This window comes from Pungitius pungitius, chromosome 16 (assembly GCF_949316345.1).
Source record: "Pungitius pungitius chromosome 16, fPunPun2.1, whole genome shotgun sequence".
NCBI lineage: Eukaryota > Metazoa > Chordata > Actinopteri > Perciformes > Gasterosteidae > Pungitius > Pungitius pungitius.
In genome coordinates this window covers 18,253,920-18,274,500 of record NC_084915.1, presented here as the reverse complement: position 1 = coordinate 18,274,500, position 20,581 = coordinate 18,253,920, and the positions used below count along the sequence as shown (strand labels likewise).

Below are 20,581 nucleotides of genomic sequence, written 5' to 3'. Positions count from 1 at the left end.
GTTGTGATACTCACACGAACCACGAGGGATTTCAATCAGGCAGTGACCAGGACAGCCATGAGGCCATGAAGGGGGGGGGGGGGAACCACACCGACATCATCGTCATCAGACATGTTTGGGTTGATGTTTAACGCGAGGACGAGCGGCTCGTGGCTCTGCCGCCGCCCCTCCGGGCTGCGCAGTCTGCCGCACCTCACCGAGCGCTCCCCCAGCATGGTGAGTGCCTCCCGGTCCGTTAGCATTAGCACGTGTTAGCATCTCGCTCCAAGGTGAGTTGCACTTACCTGTCCCTGCGGGGGACGCGTTGCACCGCGCGGGAGACGGCGACGTCCCGCGGGACTGGAGTTCGGAGAGATCCGTGGAACCGGAAGTCCGTCCGAGCCGCGCGGGAGTGAACGAAGACGCGCACCTGTGCAGAGCCTTCAGGTGTACACCAGAGGTTCTGGGCTTCCTTAGATTTGTTTGGAGCTACTCCTTAATTGATTGAGTGGATTTAAGTCGCGGGACATTATTGCCTTTAACGTGTGTGACGTGTAATGACGCTGTTGACTTCGTTTAAGATGTGAACATTATGACAGGTGCGCTCCGGTACACGTGATGTGTTCTATTGTGCTGGAGGATCCGTAATTCTACTATTACATTAAATAAAGTATTTCGCTGTGGCGCCCACTAATAATGTGACGTATGAATATATAATGAAGCCCATCTCAACGTGTATTTACACCTGTACACGATGGCAGTCAGGACCTGAAGGTCCTCAAAACAAACGAGCCACTGATAATGACAACTGTGTGTGTGTGTGTGTGTGTGTGTGTGTGTGTGTGTGTGTGTGTGTGTGTGTGTGTGTGTGTCCAGTCGTCAGACTCCCACTGGCTCCCCCCTGCTGACCGCGACCTGCAGGTGATGGAGCTCAAAACATCTGGATGGGTGGAGGTAGAGGAGCGCGACGCCATCTTCAAAGAGCTTCACTTTAAAACGTTCAACCAGGTGTGTGAGACATGAAGGTCAATCAGGGATTTACTCATAGACCTTTATGGGAAAAGAGCAGTCGCCCCCTTTTATTGTGAAAGGGTTTTCTTCAGGACGTCCTTGTTCCAATGTAACAATCCCGCAAACAACCTGAAGTGTGTAGTTTCACTTTAGCAGGTCACAGGAAACTCTCCCCAACACAAGTATCATAGTATTACCCCCCCACCCCCCCCCCACCTCTTCAGGGGTAACCGACACGGCGTCCCGCCATGGGCTCCGGGGGTCTCGCTGCAGCATCTCAAGGCCACTTAGTGGACTTCCTCTAATCCCGTCGTTAGTTGTTTTAGGCCCTAAAGTAGTCTGTTTTTACACTTCCCTGCATTTGAAGTCGTGGTTGGGGTGGGGGGGGTCGGGGGGGGGCATCTGCTGGAACAGCCTCTCCTCTTACCCCGACACGTCAGGCCGCATTACCCTGAGCGGCGCCAGGCGCCCAGTTGGCAGCAATTGGGGGTTTAGATCAGAATGATTTCTTTCACAAACAATCAAATTGGTAAAAATGTCTCCTCCGGTTCGCAGACCACTAACCCCCCTCTGCCCCCCCCTCCTCTACCCCCCACCCCCTCATGTTAGTGGGGAATGAGGTCATGTTGGAAGCTTTCTTTCTCCATCTTGTCTGTCTTCCTCTTCTTTTTTCCTCTCAATGTTTTTTTCCAAACGGCGCTTTTGTTTTTAGTTTCGTTGCTCCTCTTAAAGGTTTCTCTTTTCACGGGGGGGGGGGGGGGGGCAGTTAGCCCCCGAGTTTAAGATGACGGGGACAAATCCCCCCAGGAGGCCTCCAGGGGGCGTCCTTGTATCGGGCCTTTCCTTTGACTGCTGCTCAGTGATCTGAGAGCACATGTGGAAACATCTGTGCTCTTCTTCTTGAGTTGTTTGTTTACAGTCGACCATCTGCGTGGGGGGGGGGGGGTGCATGCGTCACAACGCCGCTCTCTACCCAACACACTGGTTCACAGGGAGATAACTCCACTTATATATTAAGACATTTAGAATAAGAGGTGATTATTGGGTCGACGGATGATAAAGTTTTATATGATCCCAAATGTATCTTCAGCTTTTGGAGGAGATGCTCCATGAGATCATCTAACAGACAGAGGAACGACTGAAGAGACTTTTCACCAATATTCTACAACGAGGACACAAACTATCAAATGGTGCAGTGAATGCAGCGTCTCTAACAACCATGTGACCTTCAGGTCGCAGGTCCATGAAGATGAACTTATGGGTGGAGGTAACCAGCAGCCTCCTCCACCTTCTTGTCACCACACTGGTCTCCATCTTCTTCTTCTCATACATGCGACTGTCTTCCTTCCCCAGGTCCTCTTGGGGACTTGGGGACTTGAAGCAGGACCTCATCTTGTTCCTCAGCTCAGCGAGAGCTGGGCCCAGTCTGCATGCACTTAGTCTTGGCAGCACGGAGCCTGCCCCCCCCCCCCCCCCCCTCACGCCCCCCCCCCCCCCTCCGGAGGGGAAACCGAGCTGTAAATAACAGACACATGTGATTTGAGGTCGAGTCCCATTTGAGAAAAGAAGACGTCAAACGGACTCGTCCGCCGCTGTGTGACAATCGCGCCTTAAAGGCATCAAGTAGGATTGTTGGGGGGGGGGGGGTTTGCGGGGGGGGGGTGTCTGCCGTCGCTGTGTTTCTGATTATTTGAGCCGGGGGGGCTGCATAATGTCATGTCAAATTATCTGAGCTCTTGACAGCTGAAGCTGGTTGGGGCAGTTGGGGGGGGTGGAGCCGGGGGGGTGAAGTGTGGCCCCCACGATACTCACGGGGTAAACAAAGCCTGCTGAAAGGGGGGAGTCCTTGACCCCTGTTGACATGGCGGCGTGCTGAGGGTGGGTCTTATTCCCCATGGGGGGGGCGTGGAGGGGACCGACCCCCACCTGGGGGGGGTGTCGTGGAGGGGCCCCCACCTGTGGCTGTGGACACGTGACTCGGGGGAAGCGTGACACTTGATGGAGAAGCTCTGGTTGGTTCACTTGTGACGAAGAGTTTGTTCTTCATCGCCGGCCAAGTCCTTCACAGCTGGAATGAAGATCGACACATCTGGACATCTGAGAAGTATCTGTGGAAACGTATCGTACAGATGTGAGCGCAGATGTTTGCGGTGGCCGTGACGTCGTCGTGGCCACTTCAAACAGACCCCCCCCCCCCCCCCCTTCATTAAGGAAGGAAGTTCACCCATATTTCACACGTTCTAAGTACAGAACTGTCAGTCAAGAAATTCAACTATCGTTTAAGGCCAATATTAATATTTTGCCAATAACTGATCACAGTTTGTCATAAAATAAGTCTGCTCCCATAGACGTCTATGAGGAAATGGCTCTACTTCTGTGTAGTGACCAGCAGGGGGCGACTCCTCTGCTCCCATAGACGTCTATGAGGAAATGACTCTACTTCTGTGTAGTGACCAGCAGGGGGCGACTCCTCTGCTCCCATAGACGTCTATGAGGAAATGACTCTACTTCTGTGTAGTGACCAGCAGGGGGCGACTCCTCTGCTCCCATAGACGTCTATGAGGAAATGACTCTACTTCTGTGTAGTGACCAGCAGGGGGCGACTCCTCTGCTCCCATAGACGTCTATGAGGAAATGACTCTACTTCTGTGTAGTGACCAGCAGGGGGCGACTCCTCTGCTCCCATAGACGTCTATGAGGAAATGACTCTACTTCTCTCTTGATTTATTCCCTCAGTAAACATTGTAAACATGAGTTTATGGTCTCAGTCTCTAGTTTCAAGTCTTCTTCAATGCAGCATGATGTTCATTTAGTGAACGATGGTCCATTTAGACCACAAAGCAGGGCGGGACTTGCTGTGATTGACAGGTCTCATCGAGCGTGCTGTACTTTTTTTGTCTTAAGTAGCGGTCGGTTAAGCTCCTCCCCCTTCGTGTTACTTCTGGTTGCAAAAAAAACAAGATGCCGATGGCCAAAACAATTTTATCCTAAAATAAGATGTAATATAATATATATATATATACACACATATATATGTTATACTACTTCTTCACCTATGTTCTGTGTGGTAGTGTGGGGGGGGGGGGGGGGGGGGTTGAAATGGGACAATGTGCAGGAAGCTTTAAGTTAACACAGAATCCTTTTACCTGTCACTCAATGTTCAGATTAGAGACAGAGGAGGGGGGGGGCATGTTTGGACAACACCTGACCTGACAGGCCGCTCAGCCCTCCCCATTAGAGTCAACGAGGGCTGAGACAGAACAGGCCGCCTCGCTCCCCAAATTGGTGCCAGTGGGGTCAAGTTGCAGGAATATGCCAATTACTTAAATTGATCAGGGGACGTTTTTTCTCTCCTCGATAACCAATTTGATGGAGCTGCCGATCGCGTTTCCCCCGTCGGGCCGCTGCTCCGTGGTGTCAGGTGGTGCGCCTGTAAACAATGGCGGTTCAGTTGATCCAATTAGGCGGGGGGGAAGTATTTAGGGGCTTAATTGAGATTGCAGTGGGAAATTGCTCTGAAATGAGTCTACCGGATTTTTTTATTTTCTCCTCCTCTTCACAGCGAAGAACGAAGGATCTCTGCTCTTTGTAGATGATTAGAGTGAGTGTGTGTGTGTGTGTGTGTGTGTGTGCTTCACTTCCTCTACAGCAGTCAGCATGTTAATCAATTACCACAAACATCATCAGAACAGTCGCACAAAAGGATTTGAATCCAACTTCTCAAACAGTATTTGTTTCTTGGGAGATTCACTGATAAATGAATCAATGAATCAACTGATGTTACGATGAGACTCATTTATTGTTGTTTAGTATCGTCCCCTCTGATTGGTGCTCTGTCTTCATGCAGCTAAAGAAACCCTCAAGTTGTATGTTGACATTTTCTTAATATATATTTGACTTCCTGTTTTTGATTGACAGGCGTTTGGCTTCATGTCTCGAGTGGCTCTGCAGGCGGAGAAGATGAACCACCACCCGGAGTGGTTCAATGTTTATAACAAGGTAATGATGCTACAGCCCCCCCCCCCCCTTCAGGCTACTGTACCTAAGTAGCACATAAATCCCACTGTAGGAGCTGCTGTCATTAATATTCACTCGTGTTTATCTGCTCTCTGTATTAAGTTGTGGGTTTTAAGGAACTGCCTCCCGGGGAGAAACCTCATTGGTTGAGCAACATCCCAGTGGGCGGGGCCAAGTCTCTGGCGCGGTTATTCACATTCTTCTATGTAGCTCTTTAGCTTAGCATCGCGATTGGAAATGGGGGCGAGCAGCAAGCAAAAAATGGTCTCTGAGTCCTGAAAGCTTCTGAGTCTCTTCAGATGAGAAGCTTCTGAGCTCCATCCTCTACATGAAGTAGGGCTAGGTGTTAGCTTAGCTTAGCACATAGCTCAAACGCAGGGGGGGGGGGAGACGGGTGGCCTGGCTCCATCGAAGGATAAGAACCCTTATTCTTCTTCTGGTGTGCATGTGAAGCAGCGCTAGCGACGTTCTCCTCGTGCCTCCTCAGGTGCAGATCACGCTGACCACGCACGACTGTGGAGGGCTGTCCAAGCGCGACATCAAGATGGCAAAGTTCATCGACAAAATCGCCACTTCGATGTGAGGTTCCTGCTCTTTGATCAGAAGGTCCGATCCTCCGGGTTCCATCACATCTGGGGACGATGATGTTTTATGAAGAAGAAAACATCCTTGTTTTGATTGAATAAAATGCTTTTGGAGAAAACCTTTGTGTGGTTCAGGTTCCATCAGGACGCCTTGATTTCACATTACAGCTGAACCGGTCCTCTCCGACCCAGAGGGGTCTCCTCCATTGAGGGACTTGGGGTTCAGTACCGGAGGAGTCGACCCGAGCTGCTGTGTTGTTCCTGGAGGAGAAGATCCGCTCAGAGGTTTAATAGAAGCTGAGTCAGCAGATCCTGGAGCAGCAAACTAATGGGTGAGGGACACCAGCAGGAGGAGGTGGAGGAGGAGGAGCCAGGACTGATGTGGCCTCTTCACATAATTGGCCTCTGCAGCTGATGGCCAGAACCCCCCCCCCCCTCCCCAACCCCACACCTGGATTCTGGCTCCTTAATCCATTCTTCAGCTTCACCTCCTAATTCTGCAGCGCCAGCAGAGTGTGTGTGTGTGTGTGTGTGTGTGTGTGTGTGTGTGTGTGTGTGTGTGTGTGTGTGTGTGTGTGTGTGTGTGTGTGTGTGTGTGTGTGTGTGTGTGTGTGTGTGTGTGTGTGTGTGTGTGTGTGTGTGCAGACCTTGAAATGGAAAAACCATAATTCTCCTGCAGTAGTGTTGGGGGGTGAAGGGGGGGAGGAGGGGGCAGCAGAAAGGCTTTCTGGGCTCCTTCCAAGCAGCCGCCGTGTTCCTCATCTGGTGTGTGTGTGGTGGGTGGGGGGGGGAGTCGGGGGCGGCGGGGGGGGGGGAATCTGATCCGGCCTAATGAAGATAACAAGGCTGCTGTGGGATTCTCTGCAGAAGACAAACCGCTGGCCGAGATCTCGAAGAGCAAACCGGGAGCTGAGCATTCGTTGTTTGGATCCAAGCCCCCCCCTCTCCTCCTCCCCCCCCCCCCCCCCCCCCACTGGCCGCTGTGTGTGAACAGAAACACATTGTTGTCGGCTTCTCGCTGTCGTCTCTCATTTGGAACGAGACGAGTCAGAAGTGAAGCTTCTTAAATAATAAACCGCTTCGACCCAGTAGGACGACGAAGAGCATCGAGGCTTCAGGGGGAAACATCTAAGAACTCGTGTGTCATAAACCAGTCTGAGGTGTGACGTGGTCACCAACACGCTGATGGTCCGGCTCGGCCAGAATCTTTCTTTGCATCCAGGTCTTCATGTGACAACGTGGACACTGAGGGGACAGCGACATGAGGCTGGGTCTGGGGGTTCGGGTCCTGTGTCCCACACGTCCACCCGGTGAGAGTTTTTTCCTGTCAACACGGAGCTTTATTTTGAAAGGATTGTAGTCTTGCGCCGTCGTTGGAAAACTTGTGCGTGACTTTGAAATGACGTTTTTGTGCGATGTCCGTGTGAGCGACCAATGGGGTCGAGGCATTAATCGAAGACTGATTTTTAGGCCTCTTATTGGTACCAATACTCACACTTTGACTTCCATAGCAGGGAACAAAAGGTCATTCATGGTCCATAAGGCTGAAGATCATAAAGCTGATTCTCGTGTTGCAGCAGCTTTTACACCCGCTGGGTCCTGCTCTGTAATGTGATACTGCAGCGTGCAGGTAACTACAGGTGTGTTTACAGGAAGCAGCCTTCAGGAGGACCAACGGGAGCCGAGCGGGGCTGTAGCTGAGGGAGGCCTCTGTTTAGGAGCGCTTGTTTTGGTAATTAGGGTACACCAGATGGCCGGGAGGGTGTTCAGAGCTCAGATATCAGCCTCAGAAGAGGAGCCGCTTTCTCTCGGTTTGTGTCGCCCACATGAAGACGTTTTTCATGTGATGCTGTAGCCATCAAAAATGATTCATCAGAAGTAGAGTCATTTCCTCATAGACGTCTATGGGAGCAGAGGAGTCGCCCCCTGCTGGTCACTACACAGAAGTAGAGTCATTTCCTCATAGACGTCTATGGGAGCAGAGGAGTCGCCCCCTGCTGGTCACTACACAGAAGTAGAGTCATTTCCTCATAGACGTCTATGGGAGCAGAGGAGTCGCCCCCTGCTGGTCACTACACAGAAGTAGAGTCATTTCCTCATAGACGTCTATGGGAGCAGAGGAGTCGCCCCCTGCTGGTCACTACACAGAAGTAGAGTCATTTCCTCATAGACGTCTATGGGAGCAGAGGAGTCGCCCCCTGCTGGTCACTACACAGAAGTAGAGTCATTTCCTCATAGACGTCTATGGGAGCAGAGGAGTCGCCCCCTGCTGGTCACTACACAGAAGTAGAGTCATTTCAAAAGAAAAAGGCCCAAATCCTCACACTGAAATGATTTGGCTTTTTTTTCATCTTAATTATTCAAAACAGATAATTAATAAAAGTGTGTGTGTGTGCAGCATTGTGTATTATTTTACTCCTTCTGCGACGTCCTGACAGATCAAATAGTTTGAACTTTGAACTTTGCCCTCTCGGGTTCAGGGTGCTGCGTGTTCTTATCTCTGGCCAGACAAGGGCATTGTGGGTAACATTTACGACAGCGTGCGTGCTTTGTTGCTTTGTTTTTGTTTGTGAGCCGCGTGTTGCTTACTTTCATGAGAATCACATCAAAATACCATAATACAAGAACTACATAAAACTGACCTTTGACCTCATGAACACAAATTCGATGAATGTGTCATGTGATAATATTTTGCTATATTAGAAAAAAAGACTCCAGAATCACACTTAAATATTCTAAGTCGTCCAATAAATAAAAACTGGTGAAATAAGGAATGAAAGTTTGACTTGTGGCCTCATGTTCCACAGTCCCAATGTATCAGAGAATTATGAAACTTAAACAATTAATACAGATCTTAATATTACATAAAACCTATTTATTTATATATTACTTCACAGTAATATTTGAATGGTCCCATTTATTACTGAGTTCAACTACATAACATACCGTTAAAAAAACACTTTAAAGTCAAGACGAAGTACCGTTTGATGGTTAAGATGCAGATAGAATAATGACTAAGATTATTATTATTATTATAATCACGCACATAAAGTCATTTAAATAATTATTAAAATTGTACTCACTGTTATATAAAGTGTCTATCAGCATCCTGTGGTTCCTTTTATTAGTCATTAGAAGTAGAACCCCCCCCCCCACACACACACACACACACACAGACACACACACACACACACACACACACTATCAGTCTGAGCACACAGCAGTGAGATATGGAGATTTGTGCACGTGTCGGGAAGCCAGATATGGAATTGATTGAATTCATTCTGGTTCTAGATAAGTATAATCTGCATAGAAGCTGTTTCCGGTCATTATTATCATCTCATTTATTCCTCTCATATACTAATAAGTGCATCATATAAATCTATATTTAACCTTTAAGTGGAGTTAAGATGATTTGATGCAGTTATTCCTTCTGCTCCTCTCACACATGAAATAAAGTCTCTTTTCCTGCAGTTTATTCAAACACGTGACGATAAACACACGAGGACTTGATACACTCGAATAACTTCTTACATCATCTCACGGAACACGTGACACTCGAGTTTAAACATGCGGGTTTTTTATATTTCAGCAAAAGCAAAACGACACGAGAGACATGGTGACGTGCAGGGGGGGGGGGGGTGCACACAGAAGCGTATGTACATTATAACGGGCCGGATCACTTGAGTCGCGATGTGATCCAAACCTTTTTCCTTTTATTTCTTTTTTTGTCTTTACAATCCAGTCTCCAAAAGCACGAAGAGCAAGAGACGCATGAAGTCCGCTCCACATGCGTGTGGATATTTACACGTATGTACATCATAAAAAACACAAGGATCCACTTCAACAGCTGTCGAGTTCATCGTAAACATAAAACCCGCATAATCCACTTTCTGCCTCTTTTTTTGGTCTTGAAAATGATTGCAACTAATCCGGTTTAGTTGTCTCTGCCCCCCCGCCCCGTCCCCCCCTCCCCGTCCCCCCCTCCCCGGTCCCTTTCATCACACACATATATTCAGATATATTTGATCATCCCGGTGGCGTTCCCGCTGCTCCCGTCAGCTGTTGTACTGGCACGCGTTCAGGCTCGTGCCCGGGCTCTGCAGCCCGCCGTACCCGAAGGTCGGGTGCTGTTTGGACTTGAGTCTGAGCGTGCACGTGTCCCGGTAGACGCTGTACGGAGAGCCGGGCGGCCCGTACGGGCACGCGGACGGCGACATGCCGGAGTTGATGCCGGACGCGCCGATGCCGTTCAGGTTGTTGAGGCCCGGCGCGGCGGGGGGGCCCATCCCGGGGGCCATGGTCATGGAGGAGATGGAGCTGGGCGCGGAGAACATGGACTGCGAGGTGAGCGGGCTCATGGAGTTGAAGAAGGTGAAGTTCTTGGAGGAGAGCGGCGCGGGGGCCAGCCCCTTGTTGGGCCAGTTGTTGTAGGAGTAGGTCGGGTACATGTCCTCGTACGGCTGCATCAGCCCGCTGAACTGCGGCAGGTAGCTGCTCTTACACAGGTCCATCTGCTGGTTGCGCTCGCGCTTCCTCCACTTGGCCCGGCGGTTCTTGAACCACACCTGGAGGAGCAGACGCGCCGACACATCACGCACATCTTCTATTGTGTTTACCGACAAAAGATCACGCTTATTGATTGAATTATGAAATACGGAGGGATTTATATTTCTGGGGGAGTTTTGGCTGCAGAAAAAACTCTCTCACACAGTGGGTACATTTAAAAATAATAATAATGACGTGTGGTTTATATATAAATATCATTAAAATGTAAAAAGAAATAATATATATATATATATACAAATTTAATATACTATACAATAATATACAAATGTAATTAAAAAGCGTAGTTTTAAATGAACACAGACATTGTTTTATAACCACTCATCGGTTTTATTTGAGTCTTCTTCATGAGTTTGATAAAGAAGCTCCAGACAATTACAATTTTGTTGAATTTTGATAATGTTTTTTGACATTTTGAAAATTGAATTGAACAAATATTGAGTGTAATAAATAATATAGTGTTTTAAATTGTGTATTCATGAAAGACAAAATCTAAGTGTTGAATTATTTCTAAAAAGAAACAAATGACCAACGTTTTTCTCCAAATAATTTATCTTCAAATATTTCGATTTTTATTTGAAAGAAGATTTAAAATCTCGTGTAAATGTTTTCAACATGAATGTTGTTGTTTGATTTAAATAAAGCAGTGGGGGGGGGGGCAGCATGAAGGCCGGAATAAAATAGTTTACAACACGAATCCAACTGTAAACGGACCAGACGCACGCGCGCGCGCGCTCGTTCTCCTTCTCGTAGAAACAGTTTAGGTGTAATCTGTCCACACGGACGTGATCGATCCGAATCAATCATGTTTCCGTCTAATGAGCAAAGCACCAAAGAGCCGCTAAACGAGTCTGATCCGATCGGAGCTCCGGTGACCTTCAAAGGTCAAGTCCACTTTGAAATGTCAAACATGTTCCGTAAATGTTCAGAGTCACATTCGGTCTGAGACATTTTTATGCGCTTTGAGAAGGTGGATTTTCTGCGTTTGTTTCTGAAAATAAAACAAATATATTTTATTTTGTTTAACGCACATCTCTGACGTCAGAGAGGAAACGACGGGTTTCGGATATTGAAGGTAATCAATGGTTGAATCCATTCACTCAGGTGTCTGTTTTAGAGGAATTTTTATATGCAATATATTTACAAATCATGGAGATTCATCTAAAATCTATTTTTAGTTTTGGGTTATTTCTCATCTAAACGTCCTCACTATGTATTAAACTCACAATGATGCTCTGACATCATTTTTCGCGTCACACTTGTCTCCCTCAGATGTCTCACCCGCACTCGGGCCTCCGTGAGGTTGGTCCACACGGCGATCTCCTCGCGCGTGCTCATGTCCGGGTAGCGGTTCCTCTGGAACGTGGCCTCCAGCTCCTGCAGCTGCTGGCTGGTGAAGTGCGTCCGCTGCCGCCGCTGCTTCTTCTTCTTCGGGTCGTCCGCGGCCCCGTCGTCGCTGCGCGGCTCCGCGCCGCGCTCCTTCTCTGCGGGGCACAGGTCGCGGATTGTTATCGTCAAGTTGATGTTTAAACCTAGAGTCAAACTGAAGAGCTCTTCTTCCAGCACCAAACAAAGAAGCAGTGAATGATTTACGACCAAATGTTTAGCGACATGTGCGCGTTATGTATCGATGAGTCTTATCTCCTTCGGGCCCGATTGCCTCATTAATCGGAAGGGTCAGCGCGTGCAAAGGTTAATCAGAGAAGAAAGGGAATTAAGTCTCCTGGATGTAAAATCTTCTTTAAAAGCACTTTATGTTTTTTGTTTTATCCAAACCAAAAGAAGCAGTCTGCGCTTTGGTTAAAGAGAGAAAACGTGCTGCAGACTTCGTGTCTAGTTATTTCTAATATTTACAGTTCTAATGCACTAACTAACATTTACTCTGCGCATTCTTCTCTGACAGACCGCGGGCTGCGGCCAAGTGTTCAGCCCGACGCGCACGGAGCGCTCGTGTTCGTGCGCGTCCGTCTCTGCAGCAGCAACGGAGCGAGTCGAGAATTTGGTTTTTATCCAAGTTACACGCGCTGAGCCCGACGCAGAGCGCGCGGTCTGACGGCCGTAAACGGGCCCCCGCACACGTAAAAGCGGCTGCGCTCGGGGTGAGTGGAGCCGCGGGGGGCTCTCGGGAGGGTGTACCTGGCGGCTCCGCGTCCGAGGACTCGCTGCTGGAGTTCTCTAACCCCCCCCGGCCGCTGCTCGGGGCTCTCGGTAAGTGAAACGCGGGGCCCGCGTCGCGCGCCGCCGCCGCTGCCTCGACGACCCGCTCCGAATTCATCCCACCTTGAAGAGAAGGGGGCGCACAAGAGGGGAGACGGGGGAGGGAGGGAGGAAGGGAGGGTGAGTCCTGATGGGAGGGGGGCACAAAGCTTTCCTCAACACCTGAAAGAATCCACCCGCGACATGAGAGGAGAAAGGGGGGAGAAAGGCTCCCACAGGCTGGCTTCTTCCACGGAGAAAAGGCTCCTCTTTCTGCCTGCTGCGCGCGTCTCTGCGCGTGAGAGGCACAGACCCATCCCGCCCCCCCAAGAAGAGCAGCCGGTCCCTCCCACACGAGTTTGACGTCACCAGCAAGCAACAAGTGGGAAAGGCCGTTGAGGCGGTTTCTTTATGTCTTCGGAGCGTTCGGTTCGGACAATAAGGACGCACGTGCATTCAGGCTGTTCACGCGGACGCGCACGGGTCTTAAAGCATGCATTCTTCTCCGTCGGGAGCGCGCAGTGCATTGCGTTGCTCTCCAGGAGTAAATTGGCCTTTTATTCGCGCAGGCATGAACACACAGGTCGCGCACACGCACGCGCGCAGCCACACAATGTACTGTATATATATCTCGGATATGTACCGAGCTGAGTAAACATTTGCCCTCCAACACGGGCCTGCCCAGTTACTGTTACTGAGAAGCGCGCGCTGTGAGCGTTTCTGTGCGCGTGATGAATGAGTCTGTCAACAGCGTCACTTTGACAAATAAACAACCAACCGGGACACGCATCCGTCCGGCGGGGCTCTTTGAACGTGCACAATTAATGAATACGTTGATTTCAAACGTGTGACGTCACCGATCCAGGACCTGCAAATCTGCCGTGATGTCATCAAGGACAGAACAACATTGAGCATAAAACGGTGTTTAAAGTGAGCTGAAAAGTAACAACTACAGAGCTGCGTGCGCGTGCGTGCGCGCGTCTGTAAGTGAAACGTCAGCAACTGTAGAAAGAAAACTCTTCATCAGCAAAAAGAGGCCAGACGACGTAACATCAGACACCAGAGGTCTGCTCGGCCTTGTCCTCCAGAGTCTAGTAGATCTGTTGCATTATGGGTAGTTGTATCATTCATTCAGAACAAAACGTGTGGTAACTGACTTTCCGTTTTACGCCGTATTCAGACGCCTCTGCGCGTTAATATTTCACTCGTTGTTATGCGCATGCGTAGACCCGCCATACGTGTTAAAATGATATCTAATTCCCTAAAACAGTTTAAAATAAACTAGTGTGCGTGTCCTTCTGCGTGATGGAACTTTTCAAACCGCTGAAAGCAGCAGAATTCTGTGCGCGAGGTGCTTTTAGGCTGAAATGTGACCTCGAGGACCCGGACGCCTCTTCAGCGGCGGGGGTTCACCGTGAAGGCTGCCGGGACAGACGGGACCGGAACTCTCCTTTGGTTTGTGGAGTAGTGGATTGATACTGGGGGGGGGGTTATTATCGACTCGCATAATAACGGAGGCTGTATCACACATTTAGGAAAACAACTGAGTAACAACAGAGTGATGCTGAATGACTAATAAACTCTGTGACCCTTAAAGTCCCCCCCCCCCCCGGAATATTAAAGGCTTTACACCAGCCGCCCGCTGGCCTCCGTCCTCCAGCTGCTACAAGGTGATAGATGGAGATCTTCTAAAAGCGCGCGTCCCGCTCCTCCTCCGCTCTGGAGGGCACTTGCGTGTGATGGATGAGTGAAAAAGCCTTTCCATCCGGCGGGGCAGGTTAAAGGCCAGTGGAGATGCAAACACCCCCCCCGAGAAGTGAAAATAAACTCGCCGTTAATCACGCACCGAACACACGTGATCTGAGCCGCTGTTTTCCCCTCGGAAGGCCGCAGATGACCGGGAAGGAACGGAAAGCACGGCCCGCCGGTGCGTAACCGGAGGAGGACGCCGCAGCTCGGTCCGGTAAATAAAACAATGAGCTCTAATAACACTCATCAAGCTGCTGGGTCACATGGTTCGTGCGTCATGTCGGTGACACTAAAGCAAAATATAAAAAGTATAACTTATACATATTTTCAAGGTCACACACACATATATATGTATATATATATATATATATATATATATATATATATATATATATATATATATATATATATATATATATATATATATATATATATATATATATACATATATATATATATATATATGTATATATATAACTAGCTAGCTTCTTTGTCTTTACAATAATCATGTTTCCAAACTGAGTCGTGCTATTAGGCCCGGACCTTATTATTATTATTATTATTGCTGAAATTCCCGTAGCCCGGTTGTTGTCTCTGAGGGTTTCTTTGTGTGATTTAATCCAGGTTTACTTAAACCATAATTACAGGCGATGTTTGACTTAAATAAATAGCATCAGGCGTCGGTTACATAAATATATAAATGAAATGTAACCAACGCCTGATGTTCTGCTGCATCTTTCTGCCTGTTGTTTTGTTTCTAAAAGGGAAAGAATCGCATCACAAAGTGTGAACAGCCAGCCGTGCGCGTCACGGATTCCCCGCGCGCGACCACCGGCAGCAACACGTCGTGACCTCGCGCTTCCCTTTGGCCTCACGTGATAATCTGTAAATCCAATAAAAGGCCTTCTGATTCATGATGGATTTTTCATACCTGCGTCCGCGCAGGAAATCACGTTCTTCGACAGATTCAGTTCCATTTCAGATCCCTGCAAAGCAAGAGGATGGAGATGGTAAACAGTTCTACGTGTGAAAAGGTCCCCCGAGGAATCTACACCTTTAGGAAATAGTTTAATCCTATTTCAGCAACGGCACTGAATACATTTAGACTCCTTTTAAACCCCCACATTCATGTTGAAGTCTTTTTGGATCTTAAATCTTTTAAGAAAAATATTTATTATCAATCAAAACAATAAAATGAAAACAAACGTAACAGCTCCTCCAACTCTCACATTTAAACTGTCACTCTGTTTCATTAGAGTGCGTGTGTTGTCACACACACACACACACACACACACACACACACACACGCTGCTCTCTGCCTTCGGCTCCCTTCTGTCCCTCCGTGTTCACGCGATTCGTGCACGTTGTATTCACTCGGCTTATTTAAGACGTCAGTCCCACATTACGCGGAGATGATGAAGGAGGTGACACGTCGCGTGTGGCTAACATCGACTCCGCGTAGCTGCTTCTCTCTCTGGGAGTCGTTGCGGTGCGTAAAGATGCGTCCAGCCTCCCCGCGGCCACCAGCTCCGCGACCCGCCGGCCGCACGCGCCGCTCGATGAGCTCACTGCTCCACAATGCGTTACTTCCACGCCGCGGACTCTTGTGTGACTCAAATCCGCAGCATCCAACGCGTAAAACGGGTCCAAATGGAGACGCCAAACCGCCAGACCGATTAGCTGTAATTCAGCGACCGGGACCGTCGGTGCGTGTGTTTTACTCACCGGATGGTGCCCAACGGAGGCAGACGACGGAAAACAGGAATAAAGCCTCAGAGTTTCCCCCATGCAGGTCTTCAGTAAATCCACTTCATGCGTCGGCTGCGCGTGCACCTTGCGTCCGCGACAGTTTGCGCTTTGTCGCGTCTCCGCGGTGCTGCTTTGGTTTTCTTCGCCAGCGGTTTGCAGCACGCCTCGCGGTGACGTCACGATACCGCACCCCCCCCCCCCCACACACACACACACACACACACGAAACTACCTCCACAGTGTCCTCCTCTTCATCGCTGCAGCCTCAATACCCTCATAACAGCTTTTGCTTTTTAATCTTCATCATTTTTTGTTCTGCAACAAATTCCACAACCGTATCACCCCCCCCCCCCGACTCCTTATTTTCATTTTCTCAGTTTCTGAACTTATTAATTATGTGTATCTTTATTACTCAACCCCCAATAATTCAGAGATTTATAAAGTTATAACAGTTGAAAATAATTAATTATCTACTACTGCTAATAACAATAATTAAATAAATATAATTGGTGACACGGCAATTGTTTAATACTTTAAAAAAGGAAAGCATCTGCTCATGTTTCCTGCGCGCGCTTCGGTCAAGTTTTAAAGATTTTTATGAGTTAATTATTTGTGTGTAAATCCTAATGATTTTAAAACAACTTGTGCGTGAAGTCACGCAGGTTAATTTGGACTAGGACCAAATGTAATAATAATAATAATAATGATAATAATACTGTTCTCAGTTATTTTGCTCTGCCGTCTCAATGAATATATATATATATATAGACGTGAGTATACACATATTCCACCTAACTTATTATTATTTTAAAATGGTCATAAATAATACTATTTACATATTTTCAGCTTTAAAGCGGCGTTTTGTTTGGTCATCTTCACGTCAATCAAAACAATTAAAATGTTCCAACACACTACATTGTGGTATAAAAGCTGCAAAGAAACATGGTTTACAGCGTTCGCCTTGAAAAAAGAATCATATTAAAGAGGGACACTAAATTATATTTTCTGAAAGAAATCTCAAAGCAAAAAAAGATGGTCTTCAGTCTTTTTGTGACCAGCGGCGACGGGAAGAAACCTTTTGAACCCTAAAATTAAAGCAAATACGCGCATTATTGCGGACACTAATTAACATGTGAAGCACGATTATAATAATGAATAAAATGCCCCTAAAAGGCGAATTAAAGTCGGCATTAAGTCGTCAGGATTAACATCACGTGGGTGGACCACCGATTCAGACTTTTAATTATTTCAAACAAAAACAAAAAAAAGACGACGTATTTTTTAATAGATAAATATAATACATATTTATCAGAACCTTTCGGCTCTCGGAACTCTGAGCCCGAGGAGTCCGGTACCACCAGTGCCCCCCCCCCCCCTCCCCCCCAAAAAACCCCCTTTCCATCCCCACATGCTTGGTTTACAGCCTCCTCCTTTTGGCCGGGGACTCGGGAGAAAGTGTGAAACGCGTCCCACCCTCCACTTTCCTTTTCGACTCGGCCAAGATGCAAAGCCCGGCTCCGGGAGAGGGATCCCGGGGGATTAAAGGCGGCCGGCCTGCTTCCCGTGGAGCCCTCACCCGGCTCTCTGCTCTCATTATTGCGCTCTGCTGCGCAGGTGAGATGCGTCACCGCCAGCAGCGGCTTCTTCTCCCCCCGATTCCATTCATCAATAGATAAATAAATACATATAAAATACATTTCATCATTTGGATTAAGGTCGACAGTGTTCGCTCTGTGTTCGTGTGACTGAAGATCAACGCTGACCCCGGCTCCCAGCATGCAACTGTATCCACGCCATGCAAGACGGGCCTGCGTAATTGTCTACCTGTGAGGCCTGCGATGCTAAATGATGAGTCGGACACACACACACACACACACACACTCTGTGTAATTAGGCAGTAGGCAGCCAGGTAGAATGCTGTGATTACTCAACGAGTGACTCGAGGAGTTAAGTAGTGCCCTGGAGGTGAGGCCGTGGCCTCATCTCTCCTGTGCAAATAGGTGGAGGGATTATTTAGCCTGTTTGGTGTGTGTGTGTGTGTGTGTGAGGGGGAGGAGGTGTGTGTCCTGTCTGATGGTCACCCCCGCAGCGTAAATAGTTATTCCTAAATAACAGAGGGGCTGATGCACTGTGGAGAGGCTGGAAAACAGGCTCACGCCCCACCGGGGGGGGGGCAGTTTGGACGAGGGTGTGAGGTGTGTGTTTTTCGGACACACAGAAGCAGCACACACACACTTGCAGTCGTGCGTGTGTGTGTCTCGTGATCTTCCAGAAGAACAAGACGTCGAGCTGTTTGTGGGTTTAGAAGGAAACCGACTGTTGCTACGGTGATGTCACAGGTCACACGGGCCGCTAGCTGGTTAGCCACGTAGCTTGTCTTGTGCTGGTCCAATCAACACGCTACCTTTCCTCCTGTGTGCTAGTTAGCTAGCTTGCTGACCCCGCCCTGCTCCACCGGCTGCAGAAAAGGTAAAGGTGGTTTGCCCCCCCGTCCCCCCCCCTGTCCTTCATAGCTTTACTTGTAGCTTGTTGACATGCAGGCAGACAAGAAGCTTTCCATCCGTCGAGCTCACAAACCCCCCCTGATTGATTCTGCAGAGCGTGGACGAGCTCAGCGGAAACAGGCCTCACACACTAAACCCAGCGGCTCTGCTTTGTGAAAGGGGGCCTGGGGGGTTGGATGGGGGGGGGGGGGGGGGGGGCGGGGAGGTGCGGAACGAACACTCAATTCCACGTAGCAGGGCGGCATTTTTGTCTGTGTCCCGTTGCCGTGGCGACCGGGCCAGACGGACTCACTGGAGGTCTCGGTCCAGCCCAGATTCATTCACTGCTTCCAGTCACCCTCTCATCACTGGGCCATTATTGGGAAATGGATGCTTCCTAGTCTGTTTGTTTTTTGCCTCTTTTGAAGCCGCCCCCCTCGGAGTGTGTCAGGCGCAGATGTCACAGTTTCCAATCGGCAGTGAAATTAGTGATGTTGTGATTGCGGCGGGCCGGGAGCTTACCAGCGTAAACAAGTCTGCAGCGTGGATCATCATCTCGAGAGCAGCACCGGCCCTCTCTCTCCACTCCACTCTTGGGCTTAGTGCTGATGAGAAGCGGACGTCTAGCTTCCAGTTCTTCATCCGAGCGTGAAGCTAATGCTGGCTAACGTCTAAAAGGCCGACGGTGACATCACTTCTTTGGCCCAAATGCAACATGGTCTCATGTCGTTACAGACCATAACCATACATATAGATATGCATCCTCTGGTCAGATTTGGGTAAATCCGACCGACCAATGGCTGATATTTATCAAAATCTAGTTTCTAGCGTGGATTCTTGTGGAGTCGACAACATTCCCAAATAATGTGAGAGGATCTGTGAGTTTGTGGTAAATCTATAAAATAAAATGATGCCAAAGACCTGTCGAATATGACGGGTGGACGTCCTGATGGATTGAGAACTACAACCCATCACTCATGTTGCACACGTCACGCTGCAGACATCGATTCCCCAAAGAGGGTCCCACATCCTTTCAATGAAAGATTAATGCTAACTTAATATTCAATGCTTAATATCTGATTCTGGATGAAACTACTGATTCCTACTGCAGGAAAAAACTCCCCCCCTCCCCCCCACTTTTCTTCTTGGTTTCCTCAGGTTTTGATAGATAGTTTTATTTCACGTCTCCCTCCAACATCTGGCTTGTGGCCTCTGTAGCGGCGCTGAGCAGGCTGGGAGATTTATGGCCCAGGCTTATAGCACTCTGCTGTGTTTGGGATAGCCGTCCCACTAAGAACACTGTACCCCCCCCCCCTTCACCCCCCTCCACCCCCCTCTGCTTCCATCCTCTGGCCCGTAGAGGACCCCCCCCCCCATCAGTTATAAAAAGCAGGCGCTCTGATTACAAGAGGCTGTTTGTAGCAGCCGCGCGGCTCTTGACTTTTGGAGGATTTAAGTGATTTAAACATATTTCTCTTTGTTACCCAAACATCGACAAATATTAAAACAAATGTCCACACCCCAAAAAATATGCAAAGAAATCCCAATTTCTACAATTTTATGCATTAAAAAAAACTGAAGAGATTTGAGAGGGTCCTCGTGGAGAAGGAGAGCTTCATGGGCTTAAATGACTTTGTAGATGAATGAAACATTAATATTGTTTGATTCATGTCTTTTGACCCGTAACCTCTTTCTCAAACCTTCATGGAGAACTTTGACCTCTTGGGAGATAAGTTTATTTCCCACTCTCACGTCTCCAGCCAGCAACTGCTTAGCTTAGCTTAGCTTAGCTTAGCTCACTGAGAGGAAACAAGGGGAAATAACCAGCCAGGCTCGGTCCAAAGGGTCAACATTAAGACTGGTTGTTAATTACGTTACAAACGTAATATTTCTTCATGGCCCAGGACCTGGACCTTCGTTATTGTAGGAATTAAAAATAAATACTTGTTACATAGTGAGTCTTTAAATGTGCATTTGGCCCATTGCTTGTGTGAAGATGTCAGAGCTCGTTACCCTGCTGTCACAAAGTCAACCCCTAAATACTTCTCATATTTTTATAAAAAAAGGGAAAAGGCGATTTCAGAGAGAGTCGACAGCAGACGGTGGTCCTGATTAACGAGTGTCAATGTCACGCAACGTCTCACCACGACAACTGGACGGAGCCGTGGGGGGGGGGGGGGGGGGCTCAGGACTGGACGGCGGCCCGATTGGCTAGCCTGCGTTTGAGGAGGCGGGGCTAAGCAGAGG

The 20,581-nt window shown here is 48.5% G+C and overlaps 2 protein-coding genes across 4 annotated transcripts; one reads left to right on the top strand and one right to left on the bottom strand.

Moving 5' to 3' along the window:
• Positions 1-55: 55 nt before the first annotated feature.
• On the top strand, positions 56-5,732 carry LOC119215344 (pterin-4-alpha-carbinolamine dehydratase 2-like). Of its 2 annotated transcripts, none has more exons than XM_037467428.2 (4): positions 56-216; positions 856-987; positions 4,909-4,989; positions 5,495-5,731. In XM_037467428.2, exons 1-4 carry the CDS (start codon positions 112-114, stop codon positions 5,588-5,590), a joined length of 414 nt encoding a protein of 137 aa, XP_037323325.1. In that variant the 5' UTR covers positions 56-111; the 3' UTR covers positions 5,591-5,731. The 2 variants fall into 2 exon arrangements, with proteins under 2 accessions (XP_037323325.1, XP_037323326.1); XM_037467429.2 differs by lacking the exon at positions 56-216 and adding an exon at positions 309-426 and having other exon boundaries at positions 5,495-5,732.
• A 3,831-nt stretch (positions 5,733-9,563) lies between these two features.
• On the bottom strand, positions 9,564-15,958 carry pitx1 (paired-like homeodomain 1). 2 transcript variants are annotated; one of them, XM_037467401.2, is made up of 5 exons: positions 15,828-15,958; positions 15,034-15,088; positions 12,294-12,437; positions 11,439-11,641; positions 9,564-10,159 (listed from the first exon to the last, which is right to left on the bottom strand). In XM_037467401.2, exons 1-5 carry the CDS (start codon positions 15,888-15,890, stop codon positions 9,650-9,652), a joined length of 975 nt encoding a protein of 324 aa, XP_037323298.2. In that variant the 5' UTR covers positions 15,891-15,958; the 3' UTR covers positions 9,564-9,649. The 2 variants fall into 2 exon arrangements, with proteins under 2 accessions (XP_037323298.2, XP_037323299.1); XM_037467402.2 differs by lacking the exon at positions 12,294-12,437 and having other exon boundaries at positions 9,589-10,159; positions 15,828-15,956.
• Between the last annotated feature and the right edge of the window lie 4,623 nt (positions 15,959-20,581).